The sequence below is a fragment of the Populus alba genome, chromosome 8, assembly GCF_005239225.2.
Source record: "Populus alba chromosome 8, ASM523922v2, whole genome shotgun sequence".
Classification (NCBI taxonomy): domain Eukaryota; kingdom Viridiplantae; phylum Streptophyta; class Magnoliopsida; order Malpighiales; family Salicaceae; genus Populus; species Populus alba.
Genome location: NC_133291.1, coordinates 13,689,851 through 13,707,966, shown reverse-complemented (window position 1 = coordinate 13,707,966; position 18,116 = coordinate 13,689,851). Strand labels below are relative to the sequence as shown.

At 34.6% G+C, this 18,116-nt stretch overlaps 2 protein-coding genes across 2 annotated transcripts in view; both read left to right on the top strand.

Moving 5' to 3' along the window:
• The first annotated feature begins 359 nt into the window (after positions 1-359).
• On the top strand, positions 360-5,039 carry LOC118054217 (protein ABCI12, chloroplastic). Its single transcript, XM_035065699.2, has 8 exons — positions 360-770; positions 1,124-1,240; positions 1,788-2,024; positions 2,333-2,497; positions 2,669-2,744; positions 3,258-3,322; positions 3,940-4,115; positions 4,730-5,039. Exons 1-7 carry the CDS (start codon positions 435-437, stop codon positions 4,090-4,092), a joined length of 1,149 nt encoding a protein of 382 aa, XP_034921590.1. The 5' UTR covers positions 360-434; the 3' UTR covers positions 4,093-4,115; positions 4,730-5,039.
• A 3,257-nt stretch (positions 5,040-8,296) lies between these two features.
• LOC118058536 (DEAD-box ATP-dependent RNA helicase 22) overlaps positions 8,297-18,116 on the top strand; it is a 15,441-nt gene continuing 5,621 nt past the window's right edge. The window contains exons 1-2 of the mRNA XM_073411037.1: positions 8,297-8,305; positions 8,412-8,559. Of these exons, the coding sequence (XP_073267138.1) occupies positions 8,297-8,305; positions 8,412-8,559 (157 nt within the window). The remainder of the gene's footprint in view (positions 8,306-8,411; positions 8,560-18,116) is intronic.

Here is an 18,116-nt window from a genome sequence, read left to right as displayed (position 1 = left end):
TATTTTTAGTTTTTTTTATCTTATTTTATCATTTTATATTTAATGAGCTGAAAATTAATTTATTTTGTTGTGGTTTTTCTTTAGAATTTTTTTTAAGTTATCATGATTGTTATTTTTTTGTCCATATATTATTGTTAATTATTTTTATAGTTTAATTAAAATGAAATTAATTTTTTTTACCCAATAAAGGTTAGAACTTGAGTTGCAGTTTTTTTTTTTTTAAAAAAAACTATATTTGCAACACCTAAATATATTTTATATGCAAAAAAAAAAAAAAATCAAGCACACATTTTATTGATATTGACGGGTTCATCCCTTGTGTTTTGCTGTCTAATAAATAATAATAATAAAAGGGATAATTCCCGCCATTTTAGAACATAACAAACTGCACTAAGGAACCGTACCACAAAAAAATCCCTTAAAAAAATACGCCGATGAACTGCACGCACTGTACTATCCAAACGGTCACTTTCCCTGCGCTGTCTGCAAGAGCCAGTTCAAAAACCCTAATTTCTCCGTTTCTTGCACAAGTTTACCCTAAAAGTACTTTAAAAAATGCCCATCAAACTTTGAAGCTGACAAGGTTCAAAGTCAGTGCTTCACTGGACAATTCTGGCGATACCAACAACTGGGTCAGCCGGTTACCCATCGGAGCTTTATCCGGCGATAAGATATTCAAGTTGATTTCCGGTGCCACTGCTAGTCCCATTGGCCAATTCATTTCTTCACCAACCACGTTTTTACATTCTGTGGACCCCAGAATCAAATTGGTAAACAAAAAGTTTGGATTTTTAAATGCTAATTCTTTGTTCTGGGCTTCTTGTTTTTTTTTTTTTTTTTTTTTCATTTGTGTTCTTGCAATTTTTCTTTTATTGAATAAGATCTGGGCTTGCTGATATATGGGTAGTTTCGTTTTTTCTTGATTGTTTTGATATGTGGGTTACTTCCATTTTGCTGGGTTTTGATTAAATCAGCAGTGGAAGTTAATTGTATGATAGGACTTGAATATTTTGTGATGCTGAGTTGTAAATGATGGGAGTTTTTCGTTTTCTTTTATATGGAGTTTTGAGAAAGTAATGTTTATGTTTGTTGTAAATTCGAAACATGTGTATTGGTTATGCAGATATGGCTTCTGGCTCTAGTTGTTTTACCAGCACGATCGCATATCGTGATGCGTTTCGGATTGGTAGTTTACATCGCTCTTTTGTCTGTATTGGTTCTCCCAAGGCATGTGTGGATGGTAAGTAATCAAATTCTCTGACTTGTAACATGCAAAGACTTCCTTATGCGTAGAAAATGTTGGGGGCCTCCTTGTAGGATTCTACGAGAGCTTTTGGAATGCTTTTTAATAATTTGGTTAGATTACTTTGTTATTAGTTAAAAAGAAAGAAAATGCAAAAGAATTTTTGGTAATTCAGGGACTTTGTGTTGGTATGTCTAAAATAGAATGGCTGCGATACATGTTTAGGTTGTTTAGATCTGAGTTTAGTTTTCTGAGTTACAACTTCAAGACTGTGATGCAAAAGATATGCTTGTCATTAAATTCCCTTGTTAATATTGCTAAATATCGATTCTTTTTTAAATAAAAAAGGATTTCTGCTCAAAGTGACTGGAAGAAGGATGTTCTTTGTAGGGAGTTGTTCTAAATGTCTCTTTAATATTTTATGACTTTTTATGTTTTGTTTTGTTTTTTGGTGTTAAATAATGTGGTATGTTGTTACATTTGAATAATAAGCAATATGCTGTCGTGGTTGTTCTCCATGCTGAATTTGCAGCAATCCTTGTAGGATCAATTGGGAAGAGTGTCATTGCTTTCTGGAATCCTATTTATTACATTGGGTTTAGGATCAGATGGTGTGCCTCCACTTGTCCAGATGAGAACGCCACCACCTGCCATCACAGGCTTGCCTAATCTTCCAATGTCTTTGAGCGGCTATTCGTATTTAATCATGAAGCTAGGGCCTTTACAGTTTACAAGGAAGGGCTTGTCAGTAGCAAGCACAGCTGCATGCTTAACCTTCACTGTAAGTTGCTTTTCGTTCTCAACATTCTTTTTCTCTCTTTATTATAGTGTGTCTGTGATAATTAATTCTTTCATATCTGCGTTGTGCATATTTATGGGGAGATTTTACTTGCACACACGTGAAACACTCTTGCACATTGTTTGCTGGGGTTGCTTCAGAGAACAAAAAAGTTGATTTTTTTATTCAAAATTCATAAAGTTTCTATTTTTTATTTTTCTCTGATTAGACTAGTAATATTCATTTCTGTACCCAACTACATATGTCCAAGAACAAATTGTATCTGTTTTTTGTCTGTTTTTCCCTAAAAGGTCTTCCAAAGTGCAAGCCTTTGCCTGGCAACCACAACCCCTGAACAACTAGCGTTTGCTATGCGGTGGTTTATGCTTCCCTTAAGATACATTGGTGTTCCGGTGGCTGAAATAACTCTTACCCTCTTACTATCATTGAGGTTCATCAATCTAGTCTTTGATGAGGTGAGAGTCTGATTTTTTCCATTAAATTGAATTACGTGTTTTTTTTTACCCATTTTGATTTCTCTTAGTATAGCATTACATGTTTTTTTTTGTCCATTTGATTCCTCTCAGTATAGCATTAATAAATGTTTTTTTTTTTTTTTAACTTAATTGAAAAGTTATGGTGTACAGGTCCGAAATGTTTCACTGGGGATTGTATCTCGTAGGATAAAATGGAAGCAATTGACGATTATCGAGACGATAGATAGTAAGTAAACAGCTACAATCTCTTCCCCCTTTCTCTTGTTTTTGGGAGGGACAGGGGATGTTGCATGGTCGGTGGGAGTTGGGATTCTTCTGGAAATTATTTGGATGGCGAATACCCAGAAAATGTCTGTTGGTATTTCTTTATCTTTTTTGGATTGTGTTAACATTTTCTTAAGCTCTCAATGGAGACTCTCAGAGTTTCATTGCTAGTCTAATGGAACCTTCCAGCCATCTTCCTTTACATTTATTGTTATGCATTGCAAGCAATATTTTTATTTATTACACAGCATACACTTTTATAAAGAATTCATGGTTTTACTGGGATAAAGAGTATACAATATCATGAGTTCAGTGTCTGCTCTAAAAAAATTATAATTTGAGGTTTTACAGGGATAATAAGTTCCATGTTTTAAAGAACTAGGAATACGCCGGATATTGTTCTGATGAAAGGGATCATAGACTATCTTCTATGTATGTTCTGTTTTAGTTTCTAATTTGGTGTTTAACTTTTCAGTTTTCGCTTCCTATATACGTCGGATCTTCAAGAATATTTTTAGCCATGCAGAGCAGATATCGCAGGTTTACATCTGAACCCACTCTTCCTCACAATTTATCATCAGTTTTAGTGCTTGTGATCTACTGTATCGGTGACTTTTCAACCTACACCGAAGGCTGTTCTTTGATAGTCAGGGAGCTGGTTATATGTAACAAATTTGACCAGAATAGCATGAGAAAAATAATCTGTGATCTCATTTGAAAAATAAACTCTTGCTTGAAATTATGCAGTAGGATTTTCGATATATTTTCTTCCTCTAAAAATATAAAATAACTGGGTAAAGGCACAACTGGATTAATTATTCACTTTTGCATTTCAGCATTACACTTATATATGTTTAATAAAAACGGTTGATTGTAATTTTTGATTTTGGAAACAGTTTTGAGAATCTACACCCCCATGATTAGTGCAGATCCTGATATATGCGCATCTTCCCAAGTCATTCTTGTATCGATGTATAATTTCTTCTTGGTCTTGTATATTAAATTATTGAATGTAATTATGGTTTTCTGATATGTGTTCTCCTCGTGACATTGTGGACAATATGCATTAGACCTAAATCCAGTTACAAGTAGCTTGGAAAATCTTGCCATCCAAAGACTTCTGCTTTTAATATTCCAGATGTTGTGGCATCTTACAGGCAATGATTGTCCGGGGTTTTAGAGGTGACAGCAACTCCCATAAAATCTATTTCTTATCAGACTCATCGATTGGGATGGCAGATTTTGTTTCTCTGCTATGCTTGATTGGTGTTGTAGGTGCTGCTCTCCTGTCTGACTATTACTTGGTCTGATTTCATGTTCCACCATTGCCATGGTAAGTTCTCTCCTCGTACTAAAAATATCTACTGGACTTCCAAATAGAAGCTGCTTGTCATGCTTACTTTAAGACATTTATAATTATTGTGCCTTCAAGTTTATGAAATAATAAGTTCAAGTTTATGACTCGACAAGTGCAAGCACTTAAAAACGGTATAACATTTTTTCTTCTTCTCTACGGTGACAAAGAACCTTTTTTTTATATTAAAATTATACTGAATTGTTCAAACTATCATAACTGTGAGGATTTAGCTAAATTACGAAAAGATAAGATCATTTTTACACAGCATTAGGTGAACCTTACATAACTTTTCATGATCACGTACTTATTGTGAAGTGAATTAATATTTATCTTCTTTTTTGAAGGCAACACCGTGCTTTTTGAGTTGTAATTGTACTGTAATATTAGTAACTAGTATGATTACCGGTAATTAGTTAATTTATTGAGAAAGAAGATAAAACATGACGATACAATCAACAAAAGTATTAATAGTTCGAAATTTTAAGGCACTATAATAGAATGCCTTCAAGTAACCATATAAATTGCCACAGATAGAATCCTCGCGGTTTTATTTTCTAGATATTTGCATCACATGAGTGACTTGCTTGCAGGTAACTGGGCTTGCTTGGTCGTTGATGCCATCGATGTGTACAAAATCATTCACTTAGCAAGTGGGACTTTGATACATTGGATTCTTAGAGACAATTGGATGTAGCTGTTGTCTGAATGATAGTTTAGCCAGGTGATTGATATTCCTCATTCTTCCAGGCTTAAATCTGTAGTTTTCTCAAATAAAACTACGATTTTGAGACGTTGGATTCTTAGAGACAACATCAGGCCCTTGTGTCTCATGTTGTGCTTTTTTGTATATTATTCCAATGGTGCTTTTTTATGGCAAATTTAGGAATAAATAAGCTGTAAGATCTCTCTAATCATTTCCTTTTGAGAAACGAGAGGGACCTATCTCTTATGCGCCTTGAGAGTTGAGAGGGAACAGTGTTCCCTTGCATTCTGCGCACGAAAACCACTGGCGTCTAGATAAGCAGGGTAACTCTCACTTCACCCCCTTTTATATGGATTTTTTTTTTTTTTTTTTTTTGAAAAATAACTGTCTCGTTAAAATTTTATCAGAATGATAAAAGGTTGAATGACGGTTTAAACTCTACTACGTTTCTAAAAGTATACATCTCTCACAAAAGTCAAAGCTAAAATTTTTCATGCGAGAAAATAAATAATAAGAATTTAAAATAAAAAATAAAAATAAAAGTTTTCTAAAAGAAAAGCTAAAAAAAAAAAGAGATTGAAGATATATAAAATCTATAATGTTTTCATTAATTATCAAAAATTACTTAACATTTAGAAAAGTAGGGTATACATATTAAAATTCTAACTAGAACAGGTGATTGAGCTTTATGGCTCATTAAATAAAATACCCAACAATAATAAAATCAAACCCAACAAATAAAGCTAAATTAATAAATCTCAATTAAAAAAGTTCATATAAATTAAATCAGAAAACATAAGTTAAAGCCTAATCTTTTTTTTTTTTATTTTTTTTTTTATCAAATGTAAGAAGTATATAGATAAAAAAAGAGCAAAACAAGTTTGCAATACAAGCTGGAAACCAGCAGAACAATACATACACCAGCCAAGGGAATAGAGACCCTTGAATAAACCGAAGCTAACACTAAAAGTGAGTGCAGAGGAACATTCTCCCCAGCACAAGCCAGCCAAAAAGAATCTTGAGCTAAGGAAGAACCTCCCCAGAACAAGCAATCTTACCATGGACAAGAGTGAACTTTCTCCCTAGATTGTAGAAACCAAAGCAAAAACATAATTACAACACAAAAAGTGTGTGCAGGAGAACAACCTCCCCAGATAAGCACGCTGAAACCAGAACAAAGAACATGTTCCCTTGAATAAACACAAAAGAAGTCGATCCAGCCACATACCAGTCGTTACCACCCAAGCAATGACAATAGGCCTCAACCACCAAAGCAGTAGGCGATGCCAGCCAGCAACAACCAACCAGCAGATAGCCTAGTGTAAATCCTCAACCAAGCAGGGGAAATACCCATCAACCGCCAGAGTAGAGACCAAAACAGGGATGAAGCTATACAAGAAGAATATTCCCTACAGTCCTGACAAACAGGAACATGAGAAAGCAATGGCACAGTGGTGAACCACAAATTAACTGCACAAGATATAAAGCAAGAGCCAACCAGTAGGGAAGTTGCACAAAGCAAAAAAAATACCATAAAAATAGTCTAGATGAACATGACATCCACCCAAAAGCAGGAGCCACGAACTCTGCAGACAAAAGACGGAGACCATCAGAAGGTGGATAAACAAGGGGGCAGAGTCATCAGAGCGTTGTGCAGCGACTGAAAAGACGATATACTCGCCGCCTGTGCAAGGGGTGTTGGGTTTTATCCCCAATACAAAGGGATGGTAGCTGCTTTTACTTCGAGGAGATACCGCCTCTTTGTTCATAGTGGTCTTAGATGCAGTCCCACCTTTTTAGGAATTTGGATCAGAGAGCTCAGTACCATTAGCCTTGGATCTCTTGCAACAGTCGGGACAGACTGGGTGCTTGTAGAAGGATTTGCTGCAGCAAACTTCAGTGGACATAGGATCCTCCTGAAGATTAACAGAAGGCCCTGTACAATACTGATCCTGTTTCTCAACAGCAGTAGTCTCTACAGAAAGACTAGAACTGCTAAGCAGGCTGAAATCGTGTGTCACGGGGGGCCTCTATTCTATTGCGGGAACATGACCTTTGTGCATAAGTAAGAGTGAATGGCCAAGAGACTTACACTCTTACAATAGTGTGGCAGTGAATCCATAACCAGTTGCCGCACCAAAGTGTTACCATTGGGTAATAGCACAGTGACAATGGATTGACATAATTAGAAAGGAGGTCTCCATTTTTAATGAGGACAACGAGCATAAGTAAACCGGTTCATTTATTGCTGTGAGGGCCCATCACAATGAATCGGCTTCCTCTTACGCAACCATGCTTGCAAATTTTGGATAAGCAGATATTGATTCTAATAACGTAATGGCAGATTAGGAATCACACTCATGTGGGCATTGTAGTGAGCTCAGTGAATTGGAAATCAAAAAAAATCGAGGGCGATGATTTGCAGACAAGAGGCCTACAAATATAGCATATGGACTCGCGCTCTAGAACACCGTCTGAACATCTCTAATTCTGAAGAGAATGCAATATCATGCCCACCAACCCGAATCATGCATAGAGAAAATTTGCTTCCGTATGTTGCCATGTACGGTTAATAAATGATTGCATAGCACAAAATATCTAGGAAATTTCCCAACCACATAGCCGACCAACAAAACTTCCATTTATCAAACTGGTTCACTAACATCACTACCCTGAATATGACATGCAGCAGAGGACATGCACCTACAGCTGGCAAAGCCACTGAGGATTGCTCGTATATACCGATCGGCTTGGTGGTACATCTCAGCTTGTGAAACAGTGAGCCTCTGAGATAGATATAGAGCATGTGAGTGGTAACCTTGGTGGTGACACCGAACCAACTCTAGAAGCAACTCGGCTACAATAGCTACCCGATAGGGTGTAGCTATCACCCAGATTGACCGGTGTCCCGCCATACCGGGACCCCCTCAAAGTAGGGCTCCTCTGTCACTGAAGGGTGGCCCTGAATTTGAGTGCGGGGACCGAAGGAGCAACCGAACGTGAAGGTGTACATTGCGAACCGCTAGCTTTAGCCTTGTTGTTACCCAATTTTTGACCCCATCTATTTTTTGAAGGAGAAAGGTTTTTTGAAAAATCCAAAAATAGCGAAAAACAAAGAAAATTTTCGCTCAGCGGTTCTCACCTTGCTCCTTCTATCGCGTTGCAATTACTTTCGCGATTGATTTCCCCTCGTTCTTGTTCATCATTTGTGATTATTTATCGATTGATGTTGTTTAGCGGCGGAAGGCACTTGTTTGATAACTCAGGGACTGTCAGAGTGAAATCGCGAGCGAGGACTCGTCTGCTTTATAACTGTAGTTTTTGTCTGTTGAAGGAAGGTGGTGGTGTCACCCGCTGTGTTCTACTGCCTTGTCTGTTCCTCAAACTATGGCTTGAGGGCATGTAATCGTTGGGTATCCCACAATTCACCCCGAGTGGGCAGTTATTGAAGAAAATGACACTGGTACTTGAGGCAGCTCGCCCTTTTAGCTGGGAGAAACCACTAGTCTAGTACTGGCGGTGATTAATAGGTTTGTGGTGGCCTGTGGCTGGTGGTTTTTACAAATCAGGATGTTGCCGCTGGTTTGACTGCTGAAGCCGCAAGTCTGCTGTGGTCCTGTGGAGGCGCTGTTGAAGATGATTATGTAATTTGTCTAGGCGCGCGGTGCGGCCAGAACATCAAGGTCACAACCTGTTTGCCTCAAACTTCCTTGGCCGGTAAGGCCATAGTCCCTCCTAAGAAGGTGGCCGGCGGCAGGTGACCTTCTGGCGCTTATAGAGTGAAGTGGCCTTCTCTGTAGGAGAAATTTGTCATGTGTTGGGTCTTGGGGTTCTGTCACTGAATAGGTGTTGCTCTCGATGCACGCTATAATTCGCACGGTTTTCTATTAGATGCTGTTAGTCAGTGTGTATGATAGCGCGGGTGGCTATCTTATTGTTCTGGAGCAAGATGAACAATGTTTCCCTTTTTTTTTTTTTGTAGATCAGAACAATAGGTTTTTTTTTTAACAATAAACAGTGAACATTTTTTTTTTCCAAATCAAACCGGATCTGAGGGTTTTAGCATAGACAAGATGTGCCCGATCATTTAATTTAAGAAACAATTAAAACCCTGGCTCTGATACAGATTTGATGTTAGGATAATAAATAATAAGAATTAAAGTAAGAAAAGAAAGAAGCTTTAGAGCAAAGAAGAAAGCTATAAAGAAAACAAGAAAAAGAGGATTGGAGATATGCAAACTCTACAATATTTTCATTAATCATAAAAAATGGCTTAACATTTTAGAAAAAGTATGGTATAAATACTAAAACCCTAACACAGAACAAGCGATTGAGCTTATGCGCCCACCAAAATAAAATACGCCAACAATAATATAAATTGACAACCACCCCCAACAACAAATAAAGCTAAATTAATAAACCCTCAACTAAACAAAGTTCATATAAAATTTAAAACCCAAAACCATAAGTTTAAATCTTTAATCTTCTCAAGTATGTTTGGGCTATCCTCCATCGTCTATGATCATATACACATGCATAAATAATATTTCTGAGTTTGGTGTCGCCTTACAATTTAATAAAGGTATAATGGCCTAGAAGCTTATATCATTTAAAATTCATTATGGTTTAGAAGAAGAAAAAGCATAAGGTCGATGGCATGGAAGCAAAAAAGAAAAAAGCGAAAAAAAAAGGAAAAGAAATAATGCGTCACACGGAGATAACATCTAGATTTAACATCCGGTCATATTAAAAAAATTTTGACAAGAATGATTATAACAAGACCTTGAAAAAACTATAAAAAATATCGTAATTGGTTATAAAGGTATTGTTCGGGGGTTAATTAGGGTTAATTTGAAGCTCGTTTTAATGATCTTTCAGGTGTTGTTAAAAACTTTTCTTGTTGAGATTTTGCAATCGCCTATTAACCCAATATTATGTGTGCTAACACCTCGTGTAGTATTTCCCTTCATGCATTTGGGTAAGTATATCTTGCTCTCCAACCCAAATTAATTTAATTATGGAAAATTGTTTGTTAATTAGTTGATTTCAATTAAAATACGCTTCCACTAAAATAATCAAAAGGATGTTGATACGATTAATGCTCATCTTAAGAATTTCGTAACGCATCCAGCTGTTTTTTAACTATTCCGAAAGATAGCCTTTAATTTCTCTACAAACTTCCTTGGTTATTTAAGATTTATCACTTCTTCTCCCCTTTATTTTAGAAAAATCCGCGTGATCCTCAGATATACAAAAATTCCCCAAATGTTGTTTGTTTATGGTTTGTAAGAAAATTTATATTTTTTTTTTATAATGATATTATCAATTTTTTTCATGAATAATATTATTAATAAAATAAAATAAAATTTGATTAATAATATGTGTATTAATATATAGAATGAAAAAAAAAAAATTGGATCTACTTTATTCTAACTCTTTTCATTTTTTTTTATCAAATTAAAAACTCACGACTTAAAAAAGATATTTTTGTTGTTGAAAAATATATTACTAACAAGAAAAAAGAACATACTATAAATTCTTTTTTTTTTATATAGGTTTATATTATTATGTTTTCTGACCAAAAAAAGCTCTCTTAATATTTGAAATCAAAATATCTTAATATGATATTTTATTTAGTTTTTTCTACTCAATTTGTTTTCTTGTTGGAATCAAATAATATTTATTAGCATATAAATTTTTTAATGTATTTTATTGATATATATATCAACTTTTTAGTTTATAGTTAAAATCTGTTGTTGATTATTGTAAAAATGAGATTTTATAACGCTAGCTTGATTATCCCATTAGTAAACCGAACTGGGGTGAATATTTCCTATGTTCTAACATATTCATCAATTTATCCATTTAGATGCAGAAAACCTTCTTATTATTACGATGGAAAAAGGAAGTTTATGTTGAAACAAAATTAGTATAAGAATATCAAAACCATTGGAAAATTGACATAAAACATCATCAATTTACGAAAAATTATTTTAAAAAGTACTTTAAAAATCACTCCTCACCGCAATGACAAACCGCTACGAGACATCTAGAATCCATCCCCCAAACGTTATTGACACACAAAAACCAAACAGGGAAGAGAATCCAGAAATGGAGTCGTGAAAACAGACAAAGCGAGGCCAACTCACCCATTCCCAACCAACTTCAAGAACCGCGAGCACAGATCCAACTCTTAAAGACCACCATGTCAACCCCTCTTCCTCCTCATCTTTCACGTATCACCGCTCACGTCAAAAACAGCAAAACACGATCACAACCTCCTCGCCACCACAAAACCAATAATAAAAAAGAAACCAAGAAACACCACCTCCACGTGCCAAACCCTCCCTCACGAACTCATCATTGAAATCCGCTATCTCGCGATGCCAGCCAAAATCCCGTAATCAAAATCAGGTGCGTTCCATAACATTCAAATCCCTGATTTCAAATCCCAATCCATCACAACCCATCTCGAAAGGGTCAAGATATTATCAAGTAACGGCCTCTGATTCTCTCCAGAAATCGTTATTTCCTCCAGCTGAGGCCGAGGACTGTTTAAGCTCAAAAAGCTGCTCACCCTTTGACTCTGTTTATAATAACCCAGTGACTAAATTGCTGTGGTGCTTGATTACTATCTATTGAGGCATATCTATCTCGTTATGATTGGGTTGATACGCTTGGTCTGCTGATGCGTACTGACCTGTTGCATCACGACGGATATGATCAAAAGGTTCTCTCATGTATATATGAACACCATCTACATTATGTTATACAATTTGTGGCTTGAGATTACAAGGAGAAATTAGAGTTATACTGTTTTGGGTTCGGTGTCATGATAGTCAATAGATGACTATAAGGTGGCGGCTATTTTGTGTCGTCTCTCCCAAGAGTGGTTGTATGGAGTAGTAAGAATATGTGACAAGAATTAAGGTTTCGTGCATTGAAGGGTGAGTGTTGAGGAGGCTTGAGGAATTTTGGGGCTGGTCTTCCTATGATGGTTTCAGAAAACATGTGATGGGAAGCTTTGTTGGCGGTTATGCCTGAAAGGGAGTATAGGGGCAGCGTGGTCTATTGTTTGCTTTTGATTTACCCAAGAGAATGTTCTGAGGAACGGTTTGTGCAGCCTGATTATGGGGCGGTTGATTGAGAGAGTGTTGGGGGTCTTACAAGGCTGGCTCTGTGTGATGTTAACTATCAAGGGGTTCGGTGCAGATGTCGGGTTTTGAAGGAGTTTTGGAGTTAGAGATTCCTGGACTAAGCTGTTTGCATACATACTTGGATCCTTTGTGGTTTTCATTATTCAGTGCCTCTGTGCATTGATGTTGGAGGTGAGGTTCGTTTTGGAGTACAAGTCAGTTTTTAGTGATTTACAATCCCAAACATGGTACTTTCAGTACTGTGATGAAATGGGCTAAGTTCTTGTATAGAAGACAGATAGTTTACATTCAAAAGCCTGGTTTTCACTCGTTGTTGATTGGTAGGTCTAATTTTTAGACAACAAGCATAATGAGAAAGCACAGTGGGTTGGTTCAAAAACCTTTTTGCTATGCATCTCTAGTTGGTTGCTGTCTTTTCAATTTGATGAACACTGTGTTTTAATTTGACAAAAGAAAATCATGATCTCCCTGTAAAGAATCTCTTGCTATTGTATATAGAATAAGGGGTGCAGAGTTTAGTGACAAGCTTCTCTTTCTTAATGATTTTATTTTTTTCTGATTCTATTTTTCTATGAGCTATCTTTATCTCTCTAGGTTTGTGTTTACTCCAATTTGTTAAGTAAACCTACAAAAAAAAATGATGGTTTCATTCCCACAGGAACCGAACTTCTTCACAAATTAAATAAAACCTCGTATAAATCTTGGCTAGAAGGGCAACAAACAATTCAATATATACTGTTTGGCTTTTTCCTCTCTTGGCCTTTTGTTTTGCAAAGTCAAATTCAATCTCTCTCTCTTTCTTCTTCTCTCTCTCTGCTCTGCTTTTATTCAAGTTGGCTGGCTGATGCAATTTTTTCGGTGAGCTGGATTCAATCTTTCCTATAACGCTTTATGCAAATCAAGATCCATAATTCTAAGAGATGCTATAAATGCCTCTCTCTCTCTCTCTCTTTAATGAGAATGATAAACTGCAAATGTTGATATCATAAATAGAATGACCTTATGTGGCCAATGAACATGTTATTTGGTGTTGAATCCGAAATAAAATATGGACGCCTGAGCTCTCAAGTATAAATTTTATCAACACCGCAGACATGCAGTCAATGATCATTGCAAAAAACACTCAATTGTATCTCTCTATTTTTTTAAAGTCAAAGATAAGAACTAATAGCTATATATGTTGAAACACATGAACTTTGAACTTGAAGAAAAAGAAAGATATGCCTCTTTTTTGGCAGCTTGAAGGAAAAATAAAATCGTTCATTTTTATTATTTTATAGTACTCTTAAGCAGTTTAATTTTCAATATGAAAGATCGAGTTTTTAGCTTTTCTTAATGGTAGAAATCACAAAGTTTTAGCTTCAAACAGGGCGAATTTTCTTCCAAACTCCAATACTCTGAACGATTCCCTTCCATATTATACACGCACGTACGATGTATGGCTTCTTGTTTTTGTGCTAATCATACTTCCAATTAGCCTTCTACAACAATATTATGCCATTTGCTGATCCAAATAGCAAGTAAACAATGGGCTGGATCAGGGAGTACAAAATTGTATGATAATTCTAATTAAAAATCCCACATACAAGTACTACTACATATGTGACTCCGTGTAGTCCAATTGAAAGGAAGTATGGTTTTGTGATAATATAACAAGGTGAAGCCCCGGAGGGATTCATCGCCGAAGTTGAAGCAAACGGGAGACACGAGAGGCGTCCCGATCGTGGAGGATTCCTACAGGAGCGACCTGAAATCACATGTGGGCTGCTCGGCAACCTGTGTTCTTCAGGTCGCCCCTGCCGGGCTCTCCTCCATATGCCTAGTTCTAACATTTCAGCTGGTGGGCCCAACTCTGATGGTGTGCTTTTGGTACCATTGGATCTTCGGCCTAAGTTCCCTCTGTATTCTTTGTAAGTCTATGTTTTTTTGACGCTGTTAAATACTCGAGTGTTTTTTCAACTTCTATTGTCTAGCTACAGCATCCAAGGGCTGCTCTCTGTTAAAAAATTGGAAAGTAAATTTCAACCAGCAACTGTAAACAAGTAATTTCAATATTCATACAATCCACAAGCATTTTAAGTTGTTCTTTTACGCAAATGAACTAGGTATGGCATTGGCAAGCTTCTTGTTATAGTTTTTGCTCTGAAAGTTTATGCAACAGTCCAATAAATTCCAGTAATTTCATAAGAAATGAGGTTTGTAAAGGGTTGCAGATGAATATCAATGAGAATAAATGAGTAAATAGGGCACCATAAAGAAATAAAAAATGTTATTCCGGGGACTTACACCAGCAGCTCTTCTTCCTCGACTTCCTTTCCCAAACCCCGTTTATCATTTAGACAACCTTTTGGTTCCAATCTTTTGAACAAAGAAATCTTTTTTCTTTTCTTTTCTATTAAATTTTTTTAATGAATCATACTGTTATCTATAAATCCTCATGAATCAAAAGTTCAGGTCCTAAAGAAACATCTTTAAAACTAAAGGATCAAATAAGAAATATTTTAAAATTTAAAACAGACTAAATAATGAAAATGCAAAGAACTATGATAAATAAAAGAAAATATGTTTCATGAAAGGTTTATAGAAAAAGAACCAACAAACTGCAAAACAACACAAAAAGTGTGGCAAAATAGTTAACATAAAAGCCAATAAACCAAATACGGTAATGTTAAGGTAAAATAGATTTTGTTTAAAGTTTCTTAGTTAATTTTAAATGATGAAGGGTTAATCTAGTAGTTCTTTGCTGTTGGTGTTCGAAGATTGTAATCAACAATGTTGTCTTCTAAGCATAAATTGGTTCTTTTTTTTTTTCTTTGTTATTATTTTTTTAAAAATTATTTTGTCTATTTTATCTTTAAAGTGGTTTTATATTCCAATTTTAATTATTTATTTATTTCATTTTATACTTTTATAGGGTTAAATTTAGTGTACGGATTTGTTAGGGGTAGCTCATATACCCGATTTATAGGTTTATGATGGAATGTCTTTTTTATTTTTTAATTGTATTCAACTTTGTTATTCGTTTATTTTTTTTTTTCTGCATATAAATTAAAAGAAAAGCCAAAATGTGTGGGAGAAATAAGCCTGTTAACTACACCATTTCACTATAGATTATAATAGTAATCTATAGTGTTTAGCTTTTAAAAATAATTTTATATATTTTATCTTTTGAGCTGGTTTATAATTAGTTTTGTAATTTATTTCTTTCAATTTGTCCTTTTTATAGGGTTAATGGATTTACGAAGTTTGTTGGGTAATCAAATTGCTAGATTTACAGTTTGGTGGGGTATTTTTTTTTAATTGAAACTTGAACTTTTTTATCATTTTTTTCTTCATATAATTAAAAAAAATATGTTTAAAAAAAATCCATGTTTATTAACTTTTATAAAGTTTATTGGTACATGTTCAGAGGTTTGGTTGATTGACTTGGTTTTGCATGTCTTGCAATTTAGAGTTTTTAAATATTATATTTTAATTTCGTCCATAGATATTGGGTAATGGAAAACTTCAGTTTCAAGGATGATTGGTTTTTTGTTTCGCTTCTATCAAGTTATGTAAGTCTAAAAAAATAGTTGGTATTTAGTGATGTTTAATTTTGTGATAATTTTATTTATGTTATCAATATAAATTAATAAAAAATAGTTAAAAAAATAATTTATAATCCTAATAGAGTCAATAAACCGGTTCATGGGTTTGGGGTGCTTTAGCCCAGGTTACCCCGATTCACAGGTTTGATGGGTTTACCAATGATTTGATATTGTTTTTTTTTGGTCTTTTAAAATGTTTTAATTGATTTTTTTTATTTGTCCTTTAAATATTGAATTGGTTAAGAATTAGATTGCAATAACTATTTTTTGTATTGTTTTGGTATAGAGTTTTCACAGTTTTCCAAATACATATTTTATTTTAGGGTTTAAATGCTCAATTTTGTTAGATTTATTTTTATCAATATAATTAATTAATAAAATTTATAAAAAGTAAATTAAACACAATAGATCCTCCGATGACCGGGTTGCAGGGGGAATGTGATTAATCCAATTTATTGTTGTCTTAATATTATTTTAAAAACGTTTGTCACCTTAAGGGTTTTTAAAAGCTAATTATATTTTTATTATCATTCGGTTATTTTTAAGATCCATGAAATTTGTTAATTTAAATTAAGTCAGTCAATATAGTTTAATATTAAAATAATTTAAATTAAACAAAAAGCTAGGTAAGAAGGTTTTAATATGATTCATTAGCAGGTTAATAATCACCGTTAAACAAACATCTCTCTCCACAGAACCAGAAATCTTTCAGGAATTACAAAGAAACCCGAAATCTTTCAAGAATTACAAAGAAACCCGAAATCTTTCAAGAATCAGGGTAACAAAAACGTTGCCATATCGTTTTCTTTTCCTATTTTCAGTCCGCGTCTTGCAGCTCACACCGTACATGTCCATTCATAGCAATCCAAATGATGCGCTGATTCAAATTGGGTAAAGTGGCCTGAGGGCGCCCGCTCCGAGGAGCCGGTAGCGATAAATGTCAATCATCAAGGCTCCCCTGTGGTAATCGTCAAGCAGTCCAATGAAAAATATCAATATTCAAGAGTTATGAAAATCGCTAATAAGAAACAAGAAAAGAAATGAATATGACAAACACAACAGTCCACAAGAAATTGACAGAGAAAATGGGAGGACTTTGAGCTTCCTTGTCATCGTGGGGAGTTGGTGAGGTGTAGTGGGAAGGAGGCGGAACTGAAACTAGTTCTCTCTCTCTTCTCCTCTCTCTCTTCTCTCTTTCTCTTCTCTCCTCTCTCTCTCTCTCTCTCATCTCTCAAATCAGAAATCTTTCAAAGAATTTACTAAGTTTCAGTTCCATCCTCCTCCACCACCCTCACCAACTCCCCACGATGACGAGGAGGTCAATTCCTCCCATTTCCTCTGTCCAAGTTCTTTGTGACTGTTGTGTTTGTATATTCCATTTCTTTTCTTGTTTTTCTTTATTAGCGGTTTTCATTAAACTCTCTTAAATGTTGGTTATTTTTCATTTGCTTTGGTCCACGCTCTGTTTTGTGAAACATGGAGCAATAATTTCCTGTTTTCGCTCATATCATACCTTATGCATGCTTAATTTGGATCAATGGTGTTGGCATGACAATTTTCTTCAGTGAGTAAGTATCCAAATCACGCCTTTTGGTTGGCAATTCAAGACACAATCTGTTTTTCTTACTGAAATCCGTATTTTATTGATTTCGAAAGTTGTTTTTTTCTGGTCCTTCTCCAAAGGTTTCTTTTTAAATACGTTTTAAAGGGCTCGGGATTTTTATCTTTAGATTTCGCAATAGCTTCTTCAATTGCCGAAATTAATAAATTGATTTCGAAAAAAATCGAAGAATAAGTTAAAAGAATTTATTATTTTTTTTAGATTTTAATTAAATATTGCGATTAATATTCCATAATTTATTAAAGAAAAACCATGGAGAGTATTTACCAATTTAACATCACTCAATTTATCTAAAAATTACGGTCAAAAATGCTTTATGAAAAATTTTAAATTTTTTTTATATTTTTATTTTTAATTTAATATGGCCTTTAATGTTTTTAATATCAATTAAATATAATAATGTTAAAAATATTTTTTTAAAATAAAATTATTTTGAAAAGTTAACTCGTTATTATATTTTAAAATACCTTCTAATAAAGATATATAATCCGGGTCAACCATAAGGAAAAATGTTTACATCTCTTTTTTATATTACTAATTAAACCTTATATAAGTCGTGTTACAAATATCTATTAGATGGTTCCTTGAATAATCTCGAGGGAAATGAAATTGGTAAACCATGTTCGATCTTGACTTTGTTTAAAGCGTCGCAAACTCTCCATTGATGTTAGACAGTAATTCAGAAAAGAAAAGTGTGTTGCTAACAAGTATAGGAGATTAATGTAGAAAGAGATGTTAACCATTCCCGTTTCTGATGATATGGTCCCTGAGGGGGTATTCAGCAAAGATGATCTCCTGATAACAATTATATATATTATACAATGTCTTCAGAACGAAAGAACAACAAATCTTCCATTAACTTGCCTGAAGGCTTTTTTTATATATATACTATATATATATATAATATAT